The sequence below is a fragment of the Arachis hypogaea genome, chromosome 5 (assembly GCF_003086295.3).
Source record: "Arachis hypogaea cultivar Tifrunner chromosome 5, arahy.Tifrunner.gnm2.J5K5, whole genome shotgun sequence".
NCBI classification, from domain to species: domain Eukaryota; kingdom Viridiplantae; phylum Streptophyta; class Magnoliopsida; order Fabales; family Fabaceae; genus Arachis; species Arachis hypogaea.
The window spans coordinates 87,250,258-87,273,024 of record NC_092040.1 but is presented as its reverse complement, the minus strand read 5'-3'; the positions used below and the strand labels follow the sequence as shown (position 1 = coordinate 87,273,024).

Below are 22,767 nucleotides of genomic sequence, written 5' to 3'. Positions count from 1 at the left end.
GACAAAGAATCTTACGTAGTCAATAAGTATATCATTGCACTTTATGAATTTGTAAATAAGTAGAAGGACCCACAGCATCATAAATGTACCAAAATTCCAGGGTTATAAGTAGAACTTAGAATTGCTTTAATTTATTTTAAATTTAAACATATTAATACTAGACTATACAAAACTCGTTATTGTATGAAAATTAAGTTCTTAATATTAATATAATTATTAAAGTGTGAAGTCATTCTCGATCGGATTGGTCAGGTTGATGAAAACCGATCAACTGATCCAAATTCATACGCAAAAACCAAACAACTACAATCATGTTTTTTGTTATACATTTTTTTAACACACATTATCTAAACGAAATGAAATTATTCTTTTGAATATTAAATTAATGAATTTGATTTAAACATATATTCCCTTGATCTTAATGTAAATAAAAATATAAAATCTATAATTTAATTATAATTATGAGTTTTTTTTTAATGTAGTTTGTTCACATCGTACCTTAAATAGATTCTGAAGGATGAAACTTGAACATCTACTGTGATTCCAGAAATAAATAGATTACTACAAAGAATACAATCAAAAGCTCCAATCCCCAAAATTTAGTTTATTCTTATTTAACCTACTTTATATATTATATATTATATATACATACTAAAATTGGATGCACAGATGCAGCTAGCTTCTACTGAATGGATCAAGCATTTTCTGATTTCTGATGAATCATGATTGTGCATGTATAAGAGCCCTGCATTTACTCAAATCTAATCATACAATCAGGTTTGCTTCCTCATTGTCTGGGATTACAATGTCAAGTCTCATCATGGGCTTGTACTCGTCCGGGGAGTGAGCTCCGGCTTGCATGCAAACTTCGACCACGGCCGGAGCCTTGCCATAAAATCTCTTCAGTTGATTCCTCATGGGAGGTCCACCAGGGTCTCTGGCATGCCACACATAATTGGGAGGAAAGACTTCATCCACAGTTGCATCCTGCCAACCATGCTTTCCATCCCTCCATTGGTGCTTAAATGATCCACAAAGCTTGGCATTGTGACCCCACGGTCCGACATGAACCTCTGAACAATAACCACACGCTTTCACAGTGTATTTCCTCATCAACTTCCTGATACCCTTTCTAACTGTTTGATATGCATCTATTGTTTCTTGTGCAATTTCAGGTATGTCTGACAACGGGGGGCATGGAAATCGCTCAGAAGCTCTGTAAGTATCAAATTCAAGTAGAGAAGAGGACTCTGCAGAGCTCCATGGTCTAGGTTCCTCTAAATATCCACCTCTGTCGAGTATTTTCTTCCCTAACATCCGTACAGGGTTGGTCCGTCGCCGTGAAGGATACTCTGGGATATCAACACCAGCTTGAATGCATAACTCAACAACAGCAGGGATCCGGTCGTAATCAAACCGTGTGTGATGCTTAATGCGCCTACCAAAGGGGTCGAATAGATGATAGGACTCAATTGGGACAAGTATATCATTGACAGATCCCTTGACCCAAGCATGGGAGCCGCGCCGCTTTGAACTCGTAGGACCTTGACAATCCTGAATGAGGTGACCAGTCTGACCTACATGAACTTCTGAGCATTCGCTGCATGAATCGAAAAGCATATTACAACAAATAAAAACGAAAAGAAATCAATGAGGACATTCCATAAAAAAAAAAACAAGGAGAACAATATAATCTACCTACAGCCATGTACAGGAATGACATGCAATAGCTGTGCAAGGCCTTTGATCAAAAGCTTCCAAGCATCAAATACTTCGTAGGCAACAGGAACTAGATCTGGAACAAGCAATCCATTCTTTGGAGGCTCAAGAGGCTTCTCAATTCCCATCAATGCAAGTTTTTTGTCCTCCTTAGCAGCCTGCCTGATCTCCTTAAAGGGAATAGGGAATGGTTTTTTCTTTTTCTTAGGAAGTCTTGGTGGGAAATCCACATTCTGGGGTGTTGTTTTTCGTCGCCACACACGTTCTTCGCCTCTGGGCTTTCTACTGGCACAACATAGTGTCCTACACATTGTTGATTCACCCGTGTGAAATTGTTGATACTTAAACTGCAATAAAGAAGAAGCTAAAGTGTAAGTTCTAACAAGGCTGTTACAGAAGATAAACTAAAGGAACATATCATATTTAAGGGGAAAAGCCTAACAAATTCTTCCAGCAATTTCTGTGGTTAATTTGTGGGCAAGCGGCCACAGTAAACTCTATCCAGGACCAAAACCATAAAATTGAGATACATCAATCTTTCTCTAAGTGTGTTTAACATGACTTGTTTCCAGGTTTCATAAGTGAACAATTAATACTACTATAAGGCACTGTCACGGCCCCAATTAATTCACCAAAAATGTACTAGGTGCTATCTCTGTATAAGCAACTGAAGTGAAGATGCAATCATGATATTGTGATGAGGCTACTATGAAAGACTTCTTTGAGGTCCTCTCTCAGTCACACATATCAGAAAATTAAGTCATGTCAAAATTGATAGCCACTATTATAGTTGTCTATAGGTCAACAACCTTACATGGCAATTTAATTTTGTTAGCCATTACATTCCCTTAGCACATACACCAAATTTCAATTAAACCAGGCAGTGCAATGAAATCTAGATGTCATAAATATCTCAGTTAAAAACTATAAGCATATAACACCTTGAGACCAAGAGAATACGAATTTGAAGCTGAAAGCTCAGTCCTGATAAACTCCATGCTAGTGAAAACACCTGCAAGTAACAAACCACATCAGAACAAGCAACATGGCCATGGACCAAATGATTAGAAAGTAATGAACACAGAGCAAGACTCTGCATCCTGAGGTTATGCTTAATATTGTTAGCTTAGAGTTTAAGAATTCCATATTATTTGACTAATCTCTGACTTTAAGGAGGAGTCAGGAGTGCATAGGAAAATATTGTAACTTTTTCGGTCATGTGCACATTTTATCGAACACGTGGTGGGCAGCAAGAAATTTGCATCATATTGGGGAAAGGAAATCCACCCACTTTACAAAATCAAAACTTCTGAAATTGCTTCAAAGTCTGAGGACAGGAAAGAATGGTTTTCACAGGAAAAAACATTGGGAAAAATTGGAAATTATTCTTGGGTAGGCGTTGTATTGGTTAGATAAATAGATGGTATTCAAGGAAGTTGAGTAATTAAAATGAAAAGTAAAAAGGGAAATTAACTCACCGTTAGAAGAGGAGTGGCATAGTGCAGAAGAAACTAATGGAATCCCCATGTTTATGTCAATAGGAGGCACCCGCAACTCACCACCTCAGAGCATGAAAATGGTAACAGAAAAGAGAAGAGTGTATTGAGATAGAAAGAAAGCATTACATTACAGGGGTTGATGATACTTGGTAGAGTTGCATTCAATAGGTGACAAGATATTTTATCGCCTCAGCTTCGGTTTATGACAACCGTTTCTGTTGTGGAAGTTGAGATTCCATGGCAGCTCTTAAGTTCTTAGTAGTTAGCAGTGATTTTATAACAATTTTTTATGAGCAAAATATTTTTTTGGGTTTCTATGTTCGATTAAAGACTAATTGGATGTGAAGTGCTCCTAACTAATAAATTAGTGCATATACAAAATGAGAATATTAAATTAGAACATTTTTAAAGAATATTTTTAGAATTTATTTATAATTAAAATTTACATTGAAATTGAATCAATATCATTTTAAAAATATAGAATCATCTTTTTTTTAAAAAATTAAAAATAAGATTCGAATTCAAAATTTTTAAATTAGACAAGAAGATTATGTTATTTGAATGATAGTTTATTAGAGAAATATAATATTATCTTAATAAAAAAATTAATAAAATTTTATCACTTGTATAATTATATTGATAGAATAATTAAAAATAATATAAAATTCTATATGAATTAACACTAGACATTAAAAAGGCAAATTTTATTTTTAATTTTAAATTACTATTTATAACCTATAATTTCACAAATATGTATATATTATTTTAAAAAGATAAATTTTATAGTATCTTTTATTGTAGTATTTAAGTTGTTTAACTTATTTTTAAAAGTAAATAATAAAATATTTAAAGTAAAAATAAAATATTTAAAATTTATTAAATATTTTTTATTTTTTTTAGTAAGTTAGGCACAATTTGATAGGCACTATAGTATTTATCTTCTAAAAAATGTTTAATTATTTTGCAGGTCTCTATAGTTTCACCAAATTTTCAATTAAGTCTTTATACTTTTTTTCTTTTCAATTAGGTCCTCGTACATGATTTTTTTTTTCAATTTAGTCCTTGTTAACGTTAAATGTCAAAAAAATGTTAGTGAATTATGAAATTACTTGTATGTCCCTAGAAAGAAAAATAATATATAAGAACTCAATTGAAAAGAAAAAAATATAGGGACCTAATTGAAAATTTAATGAAACCATAAATATTCAATAAAAGATATTCCTATAACATTGATAAAATAAAACAGAAATAGTAGTAATAAGCATATATATAATTTAATTTTCATCATTTAAGTATTCATTATGATCATATAACATTTTATATTTGTGGTTTGTGTCTTTATCATATCAAGGTACACCATAGAAAACCACAAGGCTATGTAATTTGTGTTATTGAAATTTGAAATATAAAAGCGAAAATTATAGAAAACGTAGTTTTAGTATAATATAGATAATCAGAAAATCAATTATTTTATGTTGCAGTCTCCCACTCTCTGAACCAGCATAGGGATCAACAATAATATTGGTAACGACTGGTTTTCGAGTCGAAAAAGATTAGAGTTGAGTTCATTAGATGTCCCAACAAGATAGCCCTTTTCACCAAAAGCTTCAAGCAAAGCACGGTAGCCTACTTTTGAAAAAAGTTATAGTAAGATCATGTTTGTGAGGTCTATTCATCTCTTTGGAGATTCTCCGGTCACCTCTATATACACCTCTATTGCACTGTGCATGTAATTGGTCTGGATTGAAAGAAAAGACATATAAGACAACACTCTAGAATTTTTTCTACACATTCTTGGATTAACACTATGCCTCATGATATGTTATGCTATTTTATAACAAACTTTTAATAAAAGAAATTTTTTTTTACATATCTTATAATCCTTCAAGTTTATAATTGATGAAAAAAATTCACAGAAACGTCTTAGAAGTACAATGAGAAACTCTTACAAGTAAACTAACTTACATTTTTTTCTGCTTCTGATTACCCATTTTGGATTTCGTTCTTCTTTCTTTTTTGAATTTTTCAACTCAATGAATTCAGTTTAAGAGAAATTGAAGAGCTTCTTCCAAAGTTGTGGAGGCAACAAAGACTTTGATAATGACCGTCTATGTTATGGAGTTGCCACTAACAGCACAGAATAGTGCAGCACAGACCAAGGACGACAGAAGCTCATGCCGCCAAGGACGATGGACACTCACGCCGCTAAGGACAACGACGACACAAATGAACGACGACACCAACGAACAGAAGAGAAACGCTGCTGACTCCAGAGAACAAACGCTGGCTAGGGTTCTACAAAATATCAAAAGTAGTTTTAGAATTTTGAAAAATTGGAGGTAGGTTCAGTTTAATATTTTAACCCAATTATAAAAACCAGCGGCTCAACAGCCGCTTTTCTATTATTCTTGAGGAATTAATTTTATATTTTTATTTTTAAAATTTTAAATCTAATAAAATTATTTAAATATTAAAAATAAAAATTTAAAAAGAAAAATGTTTTTTTAAATTATTTAACTTTTAGAATATATAAAATTTATAAATTTAAATTAAATAAAAAATTAAAAGATTTTATTATATTATTATTATGTGTAAAAAAATCAAAATAAATATTAAAAAATATTATTTACAAATGGATTATTTATAAATGTTATTAGGTTTATTTATTTATTTTTAATAGTATTTAATTTGAATTAGAGATAAAAAAATTATATTTAAAGTATTTTTTATTTTTATGCATAATTCTAATTAATAAAAAATATTTTTTTAATTTATTATTCAATTTTTAAAATTATCTTTAATTTTATTATTTTTTTAAAATTGTTAATTTATATTTTTATGATTGTCTCAACGCCACTGTACATTATATGGTTCTTCTTTTTTGTCTTTTTTTTCTTCTATTTTCTCTTCACTCTATAGTTATTAATTATCACCAAGTATCATTATCACGATTTTTAATTTTGTCTATCACTTTACTTTGTAACAAACTATTCTGTTAACTTTTTTGAATTGTTGAAGTTTATTAAATGAATTATTTTTTTGTCTTTTGAATATCTAAATATATAAAAATTATAACTTTTTTTCTTGATGTGCGTGTTAGTTGTCTTATTTTGTTTGATTAAGAAGAAATTTAAGAAAAAACATTCAAAATTTTTGCTATATTAGCAAAATTTGATGTCGATAATTCTAAGAAACAATATGAAAATATATTATTTTTAACTAAATAATAAAAAAATAAAAATACATTATTGTAAGTTTTTTAATTAATAATTATAAATTGAAGTCGCATTTTAATATAGTACCTTGGACAAAAAGTAATCATTGTTGTCGTATTTGACTACTACTATATAAGTTTTATGTTTATTTTATTATATGCAAATTAATTAAAATGTACTTTATTATTTCATTTTGCATGTTTTTAAATAATGTCATCGTATTATAAAGGTGAGATTAATTTATCATTTTAATATTATCGCTAAAAAATAGTTACTTAAAGTGAAACAATATATAAAGAGAAATAGGCAAACTTTGTAATTAGTTAGAAAATTTCATATCTCTCTTTCTCCAAACTCAATTTTGTTATTAAATTTTTTTAGGTAAAAATATTTTTAACTTTCTATATAATAAATATCATTTAAATTATCTAATACATAAAATGTCACATCTTTTTATTTATCTTCAAAATTAAAGTTAATTTTTGTTATTTTTTTACTTTTTTTATTTTCTAAATTAGCCTATATATTATCAACTTATTTCTGTTATTTATGCAATAATTTTTTTTCTAGTAGTTATTCATTAATAAATGTTAAATTACTCAAATTTAAATCTATTCTCTTAAACCATTTTTTAATCATATGGTTTGAATCGTTTGAAAAGAAGTTCTTTAGACTCTAAAATTTTTAAAGTAAAAAAAATACAATAAAATAAAATAATCCAAAAAATAAAAGATATATAAAAAACTAATAAATTAAAGCTTACATGACCCATGAGATAAAAAAAGAAAATAATAATAAAGATTAAACTAATAAAAAATATATATTCAGATATTTATTGAATTATCAAATTATTTAAAAAATCAAAATTAATTAACAAAATTCTTATCTTATCCCATTTTAATGTTATATGGAGTTTGTTCACTTTATCATTGATATATGTATATTTTTTGTGTCCTCTGTATAACAAATACAATAGTTTACATAATTAAATATCAAATCCAGTACTCTAACTAATTAATTATTTAGAAAATTAGTATACGAATATTTTAAGAAAAACTTTGTGATTTTCTTGCATGTATTATATACCAATTAAATAACTAACTCAGTATGCCAAATAAATAATATTGTAAAAGATAAAATTAATAAACTTTTTTGTAATATAATTTATTTATTTTAGTTTAATTTAAAAATATTTATATACTCAAATTTTAAATACAATATTCTAAATAAAAATTTAAAAAAATATCCCATTAAAAACAATTTAAAAAGAAAAATGTTAAAAAAATATTTATAAAATTTTTTCATCTCATCATTGATAGATAGTTAAATATAGACATGTCAAAAAATAAATAAAATGTACATATAAAATGTAAAGAAATTGTTTTTTGTCAAATCAAATTAATGAGAGAAAAAGGCATAATACTATTTGTCTATGTGAAAAATTGGTAACAAATTAAAAAAATAAAAAATAGATTAAAAATATAGATTGAGTAAATAAATTGAAAAAAAATTATAACCGTAGTGGAGGAAGACAAAGGAGAAGGACGAAGGCAATTCAATTGAGAATGTTAAAGAAATGAGAAAAAAAACCATAAAAAAATACAAAAATAATAAATTTTTTTAAGAAGTTACAACAAAAACTCTAATAAAATAATAATTAGAGTGAAGCTACAGAGTACATTGTACTTAGAATAAAATGGTACAAACTAAAACTAAGATAAAACTAAATAAAATATAATTTAAATGAATATCACAAATATAATAAAATTTACCAAAAATTACTTATTACTTGATGTATGGATTTGTTTTCCTCGTCTAATACTCTCTTGATAACTGGCACGCTGACAAGTTGCTGCCTCTATTGAGTCTATTCTTCACTCATATTATATCTTTGTTACTTGGCATAGTCTTGCCAAGTTTCTCGACCACTTGCACGTGAATCTTCCATTAGTATGTTATCAGCTGTAATTAATCAAAGAAACGTATAAAAATAGTTTTACACTTTTATTTAACGAGGAAAAGTAAATTACAGTAGGTTTTACATTATATTTAGGCGAAGGGAGAAAAATGTTGGAGAAGATTGAGGAGAAATGAAAAAAAAATTTCTATTATAGAGTAACCAGTGAAGTGAGAGAGATTAAGAGGAGAGATTAGTATCTTATTAGTTATTATAGATGAAGATGAAAATTAAGTAGTGGGAATTTTGTAACGTGATGTGAGAGAAATTAACAGGAAAAGTTATATTGACATGAACGTAAATGAAAATGAAGTAGTGAAAATTCTGTAACGAAAAGTAAGTTATTAAGAAGGATAAAAATGAAAAAAAAAATTGGACACCAAAATGAGTTTTCCCATTATATATTATTATAAATATTCTATTATCTCAAACGATTTTGTTATTATTAGAGACTAAATTGAAAAAAAAAATTAACATCTAAAAAGTCAATTAAAAATTTGATAAAATTATAAGACATACGGAATAATTAAACTTTTAAAAAACTCAAAATAATATTAAAATTATAACTAACATTAAAATGCTCTTATAAAAATTATTTGATATTTTGACAACAGATCCTAAAAAATTGCATAATTATTACTCTCTCGATTCAACATAAGTGTCGGTATCAACTTTAATATCAAAATAAAAAGAAAAAGTCAAAGTATGCATACTAGATACCAGACAAAGAAACTATAGAATTTAGTTTTAGAGTGATGATATGCATTCAAATTTTTTTATAAATTAAAGTTAAATTAAATAATAATAATTTAGAGTAATATTATTTACAATTAATTTGTGTTGATATTAGACTAATTTAATTAAATTTAGTTAATAAAAATATTTAAATATATAGTATTATTTTTAATTTTACTAGATGAAAACATAAAATATTTTAAATGACTAATTATATTATTAATAATATTTGTATTGGTATAATATTATGTAATTAAATATATATATACAATATTATTTTACATTGATAATATATTAAATTAAATTTTATTTTTAATTTATATTTTATATTTTACATATAAAATTATTTAGTACTAGGTTTTTACAACATTGTTGAAAAATACTCCAACATATTTAAATAGAGATGATGGCTGCTAAATTATTTATATTATTCATGATGATATTATTATTATTTATTTTCAGAGAACTAGAGAGAGTTGACTGACAAATTAGAATTTGGTATAGAGAGAGAGAGAGAGAGAGAGAGAGAGAGAGAGAGACTTGTAAAACACTAGCACTCTCCATTCTCCATTCTCACTTTCCACACACAAGAATTGTAACTGCAAAATCACGATCATGAACAACGGAGACGAAGATAACAAGGGCTTAATCTGGAAGCTTCCAGAACTCAAATCCAACGATTTCGGTAAGATTGGTCCCGCCTTCGGCCTCGGCGCCGGCTGCGGCCTCGGTTTCGGCCTTGGCCTTCTCGGAGGTACCTCTCTCTCTCTCTCTATCTCTGTGTGTGTGTGTGTTAATCTATAAGGTATCGAATTCTGACATTTAGGTCTTACAAAGTTCTCTTTTTAAATTTTTCTGCCCTTCGATTTATTCCCATATTCTTAATTTCATATTCCTTGATTCTCACTATGCATGTTCATGTTATATATTCTAAGTTAGGATCCTTGTATTTGTATTCCGTGATAACCAAGTTTGTTATGATGGATATATGGAGTATTTTATAGTGGAAGAACCTTGAAGGTTGATGATTGATGAATTGAACTTAATAACTCTAATGTAATGTGCTCTCCACAGGAAAAGGGAATTATTGGTGGTTCAAGCTTGCATCTTTGTTGATATTTTGTTGTTGTTTAGTCAAAATACTGATGAACCGAGAGAACAAACAAAGGAAGAAATTAAATAACATATGGAAATCATAGTTTTTGTTTGTTTTTTAGGGATCTTATCAACACCTGAAATGGGACCTTGCACTTATATCTCAGTTGCTCAACTTGATTATTTTGTGGTGGCTACTCACTTGAATGAAGATGTGAAGATGATAGCTAAGATGTAAACATGTTAAGCAGTTTAGTGAAACATGTCAAATTATTTAATGTTTCTTAGCTATCATTCTCACATGAAGATTTCTTTACGTGAGTAAGTCACTTTATTTTGTAGTCCCATTTGCTTTTCATTCATCCAATTTTGGTCCTCTTGGGCTAAAGACGGTGCAACTCATCCCCCTACTGCAGTTTTTTTGTGAGATTTCCTGAGAGTTTTGCAGGGTTTAAACAAATTTTGGAGTTGTTTTGGGGAATTAGGGGTTGTAGTGATTACATTTAGGATTTAAATCATATCTTTTTACAAACATGACAATGAATTTCATGACTTATATTTAGTCAGATGAGAATTTGAGATTCTTACTCTGCTTTAGATTTTCCTACTAATATTTTAACTTTTCCAACTCAAGGTTTTTTCATATGTGCACTGGTTTGAAATACATCTTAAGTCTAAAATAGCTTTGAAATGAGATGTGTTTTCATACTCCATAGATTCTTGTTTCTACCGTGCCATTTGATTTCTCTTTCTCATGCCTTTTGGCTTTCGGCACATGACCTTTTTTAGTAACACTGCTGGTAATGAGATCATCCTTTGATTTATAGTAGCAGAGAGATGTAGTCAATGTTTCTAAATTAGAACGCATTTTCTACGCTGTTCGGAGTTCATAAAATCTTATGCATTGCACTCTAATGATTCCAGGTGTGGGTTTCGGCCCTGGAATTCCAGGATTCCAAGTAGGTTTTGGATTCGGTGCTGGATGTGGGGTTGGTATAGGATTCGGCTATGGTGTAGGGAAGGGCATTGCCCAAGATGAGAAGAAGAGGTATTCTAATGTTGGAAATCCTTTCCGTGGTTCTGGAAATATTATTTCTGAGTAAGTACATTGCTTAATTATGCTTAATTTTTTAGTATACCTTTATCTTTTTATTTGTTCAAAATTCATCTTTGTATGAACGTAATATGTGACATTTTTTGTGTGCTATTGTTAACAGGGATGAGATTACTGCCCTTGTGGATGACCTTGTGATTAATACTAAGAAGCTTATCAGGGCAACAACCAAAGAAATTGACAAGTGGAGAAGATGATGGAAGAGTCTTACGAATTCTTTTATGTATATTTGTATAAACCAAGATCTGTCTTATTCACTAAAATCATGGCAAACTCAATCAGCATGTTATAGACTTGTTGCCGTACACGACATGCTGAAATTTCGTATTAATATCCATTTAGATTATTATTTAAACTTGGTTAAAAATTGAGTTCCACCATTGTCTGAATTCTTGAATTTTCTTAACTAACCAGTGAGCTTTATAAAGTAACCTCAATGTTTGCAAACAAAAAGAGAAATGCTTGTTTGACCCCTTTTTTTTGGGTATTCAACATGTAATTATGTGGATTTCATTTTAAGGGGTCCACCAATTTGAATTGATGAAATAATTTACTTCACAATAATGTGAAATTCTGTACATGAAATTGTGGCCCAAAACAACTTAAAACTGCAAAAATAAAAACTAAAATTATGTGGTAGCTATTTCTTCTGATGAGTCTGCAGAAAAATACAAAATCAGATTCCTGAAATGAATCCATGTTGCATAGAAGGTGAAGGGCATGTATGGTAGAAAAGCAAGTATGGGGTTGGATAAAACATGTTATCCAAAGTGAAGCAATCCCACAAGCTTAGAATCCACCCACATCAGCACCATCATCCAGCACAAATCACATATCGCCCAATCAAAACGCTGCATTGGATTACCATTTCCCAATATGGACCAATCAAATCACATGATCATGAATCTGACTTGGCAAGTCCACATCCACCAGAACCATGCATATAGTATCTCCTCATTCCACACCCTTACTACTTCCATTCTTCAAAACTTGTACACAAACATAACCTTCATTCCTTCACCTGAGTCTGTTAGAAGCTTCCACAAACATGGCTTCAATTGGGGTGTCTGAGATGCTTGGAAACCCCATCAAGTTGAGTGGTGCAGCAAGGTCAGCACCATCAGCTTCTAGCCCTGCCACCTTCAAGACTGTGGCTCTCTTTGGTAAGAAGAAGGCAGCACCACCTCCTCCTTCAAAGAAAGCTGCTGCTGCTGTCACTCCTGCCAATGATGAACTCGCCAAGTGGTATGGTAAGTGGTTGCTCCTATCTTCATATCCTTTCTTTCTTTTGTTCTTTACCATATCTAATCTAGTTACTAGAAAAACTTCTACATGAACTACTTTTTATTAAATTACAAGTATTCTTTTAGCGGAAATTCGGTATAGAATTTGCTAATAGACTGAGAGAACCAAAGTAGTTAACAAGTCCATAGAGTATAGACATGGTTGTATTCTTTTGACAATGTAATTTGTTGAAATATAGTAACAGAGAAAGGAAGAGAAGGAACTAACAAAGTTTGACTTAGCAGTAAGAGGAGGGTAACTTATTGCTATAGCCTATAATCTCCTAATTAGTCCTAATTAAGTTCTTGTAATGAACTAACAGTTTTTTTTATATACTCTAGTTGTACAATTCAAGGTAGGAAACTAGTTTCTGACCATTGCTTCCATTTGGTCACAGGTCCTGACAGAAGGATCTTCTTGCCAGAGGGTCTCTTGGACCGATCCGAGATCCCACCATACTTGACTGGAGAAGTGCCCGGAGAGTATGTGGATACTTCTCTAGCTAGTCCCCTTTGAATCACAAACATTGTGAAACTTTGACTTGTTTTGCTTAATTTTTCTTTGATATTTGTTGATGCAGCTATGGTTATGATCCTTTTGGTCTCAGCAAGAAGCCAGAGGACTTTGCCAAGTATGTCTTAACACTTTGTTTCAAACTTGATATATATTTATGTGTGAGCTATGCTTTAAGGTAATTTTAATGGATTGGTAATGTTGAGGGTGGATTCGTTGTTCGATGCAGATATCAGGCATACGAGTTGATTCACGCAAGATGGGCAATGCTTGGTGCTGCTGGATTCATCATTCCTGAGGCCTTCAACAAATTCGGAGCTAACTGCGGTCCTGAGGCTGTTTGGTTCAAGGTTTGTAACCTTTATAAGACCTTTCACTTTGTTTAAGTTCATTGATATATCATATAGCAGCTTCATGACTCAATTCAACAAATGAAATTCTACAGAACTAATTACATGTACTAAGCAATGATTTACCTTTTGATCTGCTATGAGAAAAGTGAATTTAGTCTTCTAGAATAGTCGAATTATAGCTACACTTTTTTTTTTTAACAAAGTGCAAAATTATTTGTTGTAAATAGGCTCTTCTAGTGACTTGAGAGTTGAGATCACTATAAACTTTGATATAAACATAAAGCCAATTCAATTTTTTATATGTAATTGATGCAGACCGGAGCTCTTCTTCTCGATGGTGGAACGCTTAACTACTTTGGGAAGCCGATCCCCATCAACCTCATTGTTGCTGTCGTCGCTGAGATTGTACTTTTGGGTGGTGCAGAGTACTACAGAATTATCAATGGCCTGGTATGTGAAAGTTCTCAATTTGAATAATTGATTTTCAACCTTTATTAATACAATTATGTCAAAAACCTTTCTTATATTTGTAAGTAGCAGAGTAATGAATCCTCTTATTTATGTCTCAATACCAAGTTCTTATTTGGTAAACAGAAACATGGAATTTGCAACTAAACAATGACTGGTTTAGATACTAATTTGTGAGGTATGTATTGATGGTAGGATTTGGAAGATAAGCTTCATCCAGGTGGTCCATTCGACCCGTTGGGACTTGCAAAGGATCCGGACCAAGCTGCATTGTTGAAGGTGAAGGAGATCAAGAATGGAAGGCTTGCCATGTTTGCCATGCTTGGTTTCTACTTCCAAGCTTATGTCACCGGAGAAGGCCCCGTCGAGAACCTTGCAAAGCATCTCAGTGACCCCTTTGGCAACAACTTGCTCACTGTCATTGCTGGTTCTGCTGAGAGAGTTCCAACTCTTTGAATCAACCAATTCCATGTTCTTATCATCAAATGTTAATTAAGAAAACATGTACAATATGAAGGCATTATTATGAAGGCATTTTGCTTTTCTTCCTTTGGAAGCAAACTCACTTTTGATTTATAGAGCCTTATTAGTAGTGTGGCCTCTTAATTCTTCAACTTCCCTTCCATGCCTCATCAAAAGTTTATTATAGGAAATGGTTTTTCTAACTTTGAAATTTATTAAAGATATAATCATTCATATTGCCTTCTCCTATCAGTTTAAACTTTTAGGATGAATAGTTTCTTGATATAATATCAAAACTCTATGTCTGAAAAGTCTAAAGTTCGATCCTTAGTATGAGTTGGTTTAATCTGCAATGCAATACAAAGTAAATTACTGAAATATATTCCTCAAGTTAACTAAAATTGTGAATTGATGCATGCTATTATAAATTCTAAGTATAACAGAGTTATATGAAACTACTTTAAAATTTGGATTAATTAATTATGTTAGTAATATGGAATTTTATTTTAATTGTGCTAGACAGAAAATATTATAGATATTTAGTACAAATAATTAGGCTAATAATGAAAAAAAACTCGAAAATGTAAAATAATAAATAATATTTTACTTTTAAACATTCAAATATAAGATTAGGGAGTATGATTAGTGTGTTAATGATAGATTTTTTCATGAGCTGGCTTTTTTCCTTTTTGGATTTGGGTTATTGTAAGATTATATTTGTCATGTGTCGGAGAAAAACAAATAGATATTATAATTCTTGGGTATAAAAAATGTATAATATCACAAGATGACAAGATAGATATTTTTAAGAAAATGGAACAACAAGAGCAACAACAATAATAATAATAATATAGGTATTATAACAATTAGGAATAAATGAAAGTTATTTAATTATGAAAATTGAAATAAAATAAAATAAAATTGAAATCTAATAGATAGGATTATATCACCTATTTAGAGTACTTTTATGGAGAAATGCCTCATTTAAAATAATATGATAATAGTATAAGAAATATTTTATATTTTAAATAAAAAAAAGGGTAAGATGCTTCCAAGAACTTAGCCGTTAAGATTGATATAAACAAAGCCTATGACAGATCAGAATGGTCATTCCTAGAAGCAACTCTAAAAACTTTTAAGTTTAACCCGTACTGGGTTAAGATGATTATAATGTGTGTCTCACAAGTCACTTATAAAATTAAGATCAATGGTATTTTGTCAAGGAGTTTTGTGCCACAGAGGGGACCAAGACAGAGAGATCCTTTATCGCCATACCTGTTTATCATAGCAGCAGAAGTTTTTACTATCCTTATGGATAAGGCTAGAGAAGAGGGTAGAATTTCTGGAGTCAAAATTGCTCCTATTGCTCCAGCCATTTCACATCTTCTCTTTACAAATGATTGCATTATTTTCTCGATGGATAGTAAGAAAGAAATTTATCAGCTCATAACTATTTTAAATATGTATACGGAAGCCTCGAGACAGAGAATTAATGTTGACAAGTCTGGGATTACATTCGACAACTAGATTCCGATCAGAAATAGAGTAGAAATAGAAGATATTTTAGGGTTGCCAGCTTAGGATAGACCAGGTAAGTATCTTGGTCTTCCGGCTCAGTGGAAAAGAACAAAGAATAAAGCTCTAAGGTGGATTGAGGAGCGAGTGTCTGATAAGCTTCGAGGTTGGAAAAAAACTCCTTAGTCAATCTGGGAGGGAGGTTCTCATCAAATCGGTTATTCAAGCGATACCTGCCTATGCTATGAATGTTGTCCTCTTTCCTAAAGATTTTTGTCAACGTCTTAGTTAGAAGGTGGCTAAATTTTGGTGGGCTTCTACTAGTAAGGATAGTGGTATCTATTGGAGAAGTTGGGATAAAATTTGTTCTAGCAAAAGGGATGGAGAAATTGGTTTTAAGGATTTTTATAGTCAAAATATAGCACACTTGGCAAAACAAGCATGAAAAATTTTGGAATGCCCTAATGCAGTGTGGGTTCAGGTACTTAAGGCTGTGTATTTTTCAAATAAGGACTTTAAAGAAACTAAGGCAGAAAAGGGAGCATCTTGAATTTGGAAAAGTATTATGCATGCTAAGGATTTTCTTTTGAGAAATGGAAGATGGCTGATTGGAAATGGAAAAAAAGTGAGAATCCTGGAAGATAACTGGATTTTGAACATGCATAAGAGTCCTAAGGTTACGAATAATGGTCACTTTTGTAAAGGAATTGATTAGTGAAGGACAGGGGTGGAATATAAATGAGTTAAGAAAACATTTTGATGGAGATACTATAGAAAAGATCATTTCCCCCAGTGAGTATTATTGGAAGAGAAGATAAATTTAGTTGGCCTCTTAAAACAGATGAAAAGTACACTATTAAGATGGAATATCATGTTGCCAGAAAAGAGCAGAGCATCGATAATAAAAATAACCCATCAACTAGTGATGACTTCAAGGACTTATGGAGGGACATTTGGAAATTAAAAGTGCCTTAAAAGATCAGAACCTTTTTATGGCGGGGCTCTCATAACATATTATCAGTTTTTCAAAATCTTTATAATAAAAAAATTTCTAACACTTCTATATGTGCTATTTGTTCACAGGAATCAGAGACCACTGAACATACGTTGCTGCTCTGCCCTTAGACAAAGACTGCGTGGTTTGGAGCCCAAATTCAGTGCTGCCCATACAGTCTCATCTTTTGAAAAATGGATAATGGATCTTTTCAATAATATGAAGTTATATACAGGAACTAATGATGAACAGTGTAGCAGCAAAGTTGATTTTTTGACATGGAAAGTGTGGAAAGCAAGAAATCAAGCAGTGTATCAGAGGTCCAAAACTAGTCCTTTAATAGTAATCTACAAGGCTAAACAAATCGAAACAGAATTTACAGAAATGGCAGAAGAAACGACAAAAATTTCTGTTAATGAAAGAAGGACAGTTAAAAGGGTTAAGTGGAGACTGCCACTGCCAGGATGGGTTAAGTGCAATGTTGATGCAGTATTTATTGAAGGGTTTTCTGGAGGAGCAACAGTAGCAGTATTCAGAGACCACACTGAAAACCTCCTCACAGCCTCAAACTCCAAAATAGCGGCCACCTCGCCTTTAGCTACGGAAGCATTAACGGTTAGGGAAGCACTAATAATTGCAAAAAACCTTCAATTGGAAAAAATTATCATTGAATCTGACAATCTGATCCTCATCCAAGCTCTAAAATCAAAGGCATCAATTGCAGAAATTCAAGTTATTTTGGATGACATTTTGGATTTAGCAAAAAATATCTCAAATTGTGGATTCACCTGGGTGCCTAGAGAAGGGAATGCTTTAGCGCATGAAGTAGCCAAGCTTACAGTTAACGGTTCTCTTCAACAAAATTGGTTTATATGTAAGCCACAAACCGTTACGAACATTCTGAAAAAAGAGAACTACATAGCACTGCAAATGGCAAACAGTTAATGACTCTGAAAATTTGTTTTGGACTAGCTGTGAATCAATTAAATCAGAAAGAAATTTACTTCACTTGCAGGTAGAAAGTTCGAGGATAATTCGAATGTGGACTTCGGCACCTCCATTATGGGAAGATAGTGGAATAGAATGCTTGTTGTTTTCTTTCCTTTCCTTTTTGAATTTGGGTTTTTTGTTGTCCCTAGGGGGGAATGGCGCCGTTTGAAAGAGCAAGAGAAGGCATGGCGGAATCGTGGCATGTTGAAGGTTAAGTTAGCTGTATTTTTTGTGGAAATAATGAAAGCGAGATATTTTCTCGTGCTTCGAAGAAAGGATGAGAGAGTATGATTGCAAGGAACGAAGAATGAAGGAATGAAGGCCGTGCAGTAGTCTTTCTTGTTGGATAATAGCTTGGAGTTTTCTTAACGACGAAGATGAAGAGTGAGAAAGGGTTGGTGTGCTGTTCTTGGCTCTTGGAGAGATTGAGTTTTGGAGTTTTCCTTGGTTCGGATTGGACTGCCCAACTTGAATATTATCCAAAAAAAAAAGATAAATGAAAGAAGAGAAAATAAAAAAAAAGTTAAATTATTTGTATATTGTTGGAATGAAGAGAAAATAAATAAAAAAATATAAATAAAAAATCTAAAGTGAATATCATTCCAATAAACATGGTCAAATCTAAAGTTACCTAGCTAGTTACCTAGCTAGTTTGTGGATATATAAATGTGCCTTTAATATAGTGTGTGCATGCGATCGAAGTGTATGTAAATAATAATATTAGATTTATATTAAAATTAATTATTAGTATAAAATATATATTAAAATATAAAATATATATTAAAAATAAATTAAATTATATATATATAACATAAATACTAATTTTAATAATTAAGTTAAATATATACATAGCATTTTCGGTATACGAATATCCTAAAAATAAGTAAAAGTGAATGAAATAGTCACTTTTTTAATAGTTAAATTTAGAGTAAATATCAAATTGGATAACTCTTAAGCCGTAATAAAATAAATGATATTTTTTATATAAAACATATGTCAATTTGGTTAAATTTAGAGGTGATAATGGAGTCGGTAGAGGCAAGTTTTTGTTCTACCAAATTTCGTCTCGTCCTATAATAATTCGCATAAAATTTATAGATAGTAAAAAGTTAAAACCTAATCCGTCTTTACGGGTATCGTACCCGCCCCTATAATTATTGAAATTCAACGAATAAAATTAAATTTTAAAATTTATATAATTATCATTACATACATAACATAAATTAAAATAAAAATTTAAATATAATATAATATTATTAATTATTTTACATATATTATATATATTACATATTAAAATTATATATATTATATATATATATTGGGACAGGTATTATTTAAATCCACTCGACCCAAAAATCTGTTCTAGTAAAAACCCATCACTGTACAAAACGAATAATTATTCACTTCGAACGAATAAAAACAGAATAAATACCCAACAAATAATTATCCACCTCAAACAAATAAAAACAGAATAAATACCCATAAATTCGGAAAGTGTTACCATTGCTAACTAATCCTTACATGCATGTAATGTGATAAATCTAGCACTATTCTTTTTCCCCCCCATTGATTGGATACTTTGGGCCACCGTTATCATTTACAGCTTTATGCTCGGAATCTTGGTTGTTTCTTTTTTTTTCCCTTTTGTATATGTGATTTTTAATCCTTTCTTTTTCATACTCTTCTTTGGGAGTATTACATGCATGAATGGCTGTCTAAACTTTCTGCATATTCTTTATCAAAATGAGATGTTGACCCAAGCAAATGAGAATATGTTCAAGCAATTCACTCTGCTTAATTAAATCTAGGTTAATTCATAATTTTATTATTAAATGTAGTGTGCCCTTATTTAAAGTGAAATTACATCCAATTAATAACTATATTTCAATAGTGGTATAACTACTCTAAATCGATTTGAAATTAAATATCATACAAACTGAATACATCTATTAATAATATAATAAACAAATATTACTCAATAAAAAATAATATTGATGTGTTTTGTGATCGCACTGACGAAACTGTATTTTATAAAAAAAAACCTCTTAAAGAAATTTGTAAAGTGATAAAATAATATATTTTAATCACATTTAAATTTATAATTATTATTATTTATGAATCTATTATCTTAATTTAAAAATAATTAAAATATTATTTTATTCTTTTATTAATCTGATCTTCTTACTAGCTAGAAGAATTTGATTCGTATTATAAATATATCAATCAAAATTTTTTCATAGTAATAAAAAAAAGTAAATAAGAGAAGTGAGAAAAAATAAAATTATTTTAATGGTTAAGAAATTATATGTTTAAATCAATCGTTGGTCTAAAAGAACCACCACTTAATTCTTCTTTTGAACAAAAAAAAAAAATAGCATGCACAATATCCATACCATGCAAATTAAAAACCCTTCATACAGAAAGGAAAACTTCCAAGAAGCTGTCTCCAATAATGAAGACAAATTCTAGGTAATACAATTTGTCATGCTTCATGAAAAGAGTAGAACGTACCCACGAGAAATTTGAATTTGAATCATATAAGTCTAAGGTTTTCCTTTGAATATAATGGAAAATCACATGCAAAGATACACAAATGAAAATTGCATGTTGTCATCACCATATGGTACTATTACTATTATTATTACAATATTGGACTATGGTACAATCAAATAGTAATTCATTGACTTGTTCATATTCCTTTCCTTCTATGGAGGTAGTTGCTCCAATCCTACCCAACAGAAATCAGAAAATGATGGCTAATAATTTTATGCCACATCATCACCTCCAATTCAGATCTATGTTTATTATGACTAATCTCCATCATCATGTACCCACCTAAATTCGTTCGAAATAAAAAAATAATTATATTATATATATACTGAAAATTAATTATTAGTATAAAATATATATTAAAAATAATTAAATAATATATATTTATAACATATATATATTGATTGATTTAATAATTAATATTTATTATATACATAAAATTTTTATAATAATAATAATAATAATAATAATAATAATAATAATAATAATAATAATAATAATCTAAATCCATTTTTTCTTTCACTACCAAACCATATATATTATTAATGAAAAATTGAGAATGGTCTTTTTGTTCCTACCAAAATAATAGTTTTTTTAAGAGAAAATGATAAATATATTTTTAACTTTTTATATCTTAAAAATAAATAAATTTTCGATTAATTGAAAATAAAAAAACGTTTCTCACATTTTAAAATGCGAAACATTAAATTCTTCTAAAGGATTTGTTTGTCTTCTATATATATTTTAGACGAAAAACTTAAATATCTCAATTTTTAAAAATGAATAACATTTTTATATTTTTAATTAATAAAAAATTTATATATCTTAAAATTATAAAATTATGGATCTATTTATTTTTTTTCTTTTCTAAATTATATGGAGAGAAAAGAGAAGGGTTAGAACCCTAGCTAACTTTTTCCTTCTCTTAAAAAGACATAATAATGGGTTAACACCTCTACTTTCTTGCCATGGAAAGTGAGTGATAAAAGTGAAGCGTAGCATTTTGTTGGCATAAAGAGATGCCTCATGTCTCTGCAGAGCATCTAAAGAAGTGCCCAAGAGGAGCTTAGAGAATAATAAAATATTCTAAAACCCTAAAATGCAAAATTAAATGGAAATCATGAGCTTAATTTTTAGAAATATTTAAAGTAGAAATTAGAAAAGGCCATTTATTTACTTATAGAACAACAATACACACATGTGAAAAATTATATATCACATCTCATAAATGTCTGAGCATATATGTAATAAATCCACAAGCACATGAAAAGAAATAGCACAGCCACATTACAGTATGAAATTATTATATATTAAAGTATTTAAATATATCAATCATTTATTATAATAAGTTGATTTAAGAGATTATTCAATTTAAATACTATATTGTTTTTGTATAAATTTTTATATTATTTGCCAATGTTTATTTGGTCGGCCAGCCAAATGATTCTATAGTTATTTTTTTTAAACAAAATTTTTAAATTGAATTTTGTAAATAAATAGAAACAATATTGTGAGTATTTTATATCTATCCTAAAGAATTTTTAGACAAAATATAAACATACATACTTTCTCAAATTAGACTTCTTAAATTGCTAAATTTTTTATATATAGATAATTCCAGTGTGAAACACGAAAATATTTAATTATTTTAATGTTTTATACCATTATGATGGTAACACGTTTTGTAAAAAAAAAAAATTATTATCAAAAGACAAAATGTTATTGATGTTTTATAAAAGTCCATAATAATGTATAACACATAGTTTAGGCCATCTTCAAAAAATTCATCACTTATAATTCAATATATATATAAAAAAAAGTTGTTCATAATGTATGCCTTTTTCTCTTTATTTTCATTCTTGCCTTTGGCAAATTAAACAAACACCACCCTCTCTGCTGTGTCTCCTACTATTACTAATGGTGTGGTGTTGATAGGGCATGTATATAGGACCCCAAAGCTATAACAAGGTCCAATGCCTTAAAAGCATCACTTTGCAATATTATATGTCAAAACTCAAAACCTTCTTTTGGGGTAGGGTAGTCTCGTAGATTACTAATTTACTATTGTATTAAGTGTTTAACACTTTAACATCCTTGGACAGTTGGACTCAATTAATTGGCTTTTTTTTTATATGAATTAAAGTAAAAATAGTGATATATTCTAATATTGTAATTTTTAATATTTTTTAAATTATAAAAAGTACACAAATTTAATAATTTGATTTCTGTATCTTAAATTTTTTTATTTATTTTTAACAAAAATTGAATAATTTAATTTTTATACCTCTCATAAATCGAATAGTT

The 22,767-nt window shown here is 29.6% G+C and overlaps 3 protein-coding genes and 1 long non-coding RNA gene across 4 annotated transcripts; 2 read left to right on the top strand and 2 right to left on the bottom strand.

Annotated features, from left to right (window-relative positions):
* Positions 1-518: 518 nt before the first annotated feature.
* On the bottom strand, positions 519-3,568 carry LOC112801732 (APO protein 1, chloroplastic). The gene is made up of 4 exons (XM_025844641.3): positions 3,198-3,568; positions 2,661-2,731; positions 1,699-2,066; positions 519-1,600 (listed from the first exon to the last, which is right to left on the bottom strand). Exons 1-4 carry the CDS (start codon positions 3,244-3,246, stop codon positions 766-768), a joined length of 1,323 nt encoding a protein of 440 aa, XP_025700426.1. The 5' UTR covers positions 3,247-3,568; the 3' UTR covers positions 519-765.
* A 5,978-nt stretch (positions 3,569-9,546) lies between these two features.
* Positions 9,547-11,711, top strand: LOC112801731 (uncharacterized). The gene is made up of 3 exons (XM_025844640.2): positions 9,547-9,879; positions 11,145-11,319; positions 11,438-11,711. Exons 1-3 carry the CDS (start codon positions 9,741-9,743, stop codon positions 11,529-11,531), a joined length of 408 nt encoding a protein of 135 aa, XP_025700425.1. The 5' UTR covers positions 9,547-9,740; the 3' UTR covers positions 11,532-11,711.
* A 144-nt stretch (positions 11,712-11,855) lies between these two features.
* On the top strand, positions 11,856-14,513 carry LOC112801730 (chlorophyll a-b binding protein CP26, chloroplastic). Its single transcript, XM_025844639.3, has 6 exons — positions 11,856-12,584; positions 13,016-13,100; positions 13,199-13,249; positions 13,361-13,481; positions 13,800-13,934; positions 14,148-14,513. The coding sequence occupies exons 1-6, from the start codon at positions 12,383-12,385 to the stop codon at positions 14,406-14,408; spliced, it is 855 nt and encodes a 284-aa protein (XP_025700424.1). The 5' UTR covers positions 11,856-12,382; the 3' UTR covers positions 14,409-14,513.
* A 2,595-nt stretch (positions 14,514-17,108) lies between these two features.
* On the bottom strand, positions 17,109-18,394 carry LOC140184536 (uncharacterized). Its single transcript, XR_011881566.1, has 3 exons — positions 17,928-18,394; positions 17,712-17,847; positions 17,109-17,622 (listed from the first exon to the last, which is right to left on the bottom strand). It is a non-coding gene; the product is annotated as an uncharacterized lncRNA (long non-coding RNA).
* Positions 18,395-22,767: the final 4,373 nt, after the last annotated feature.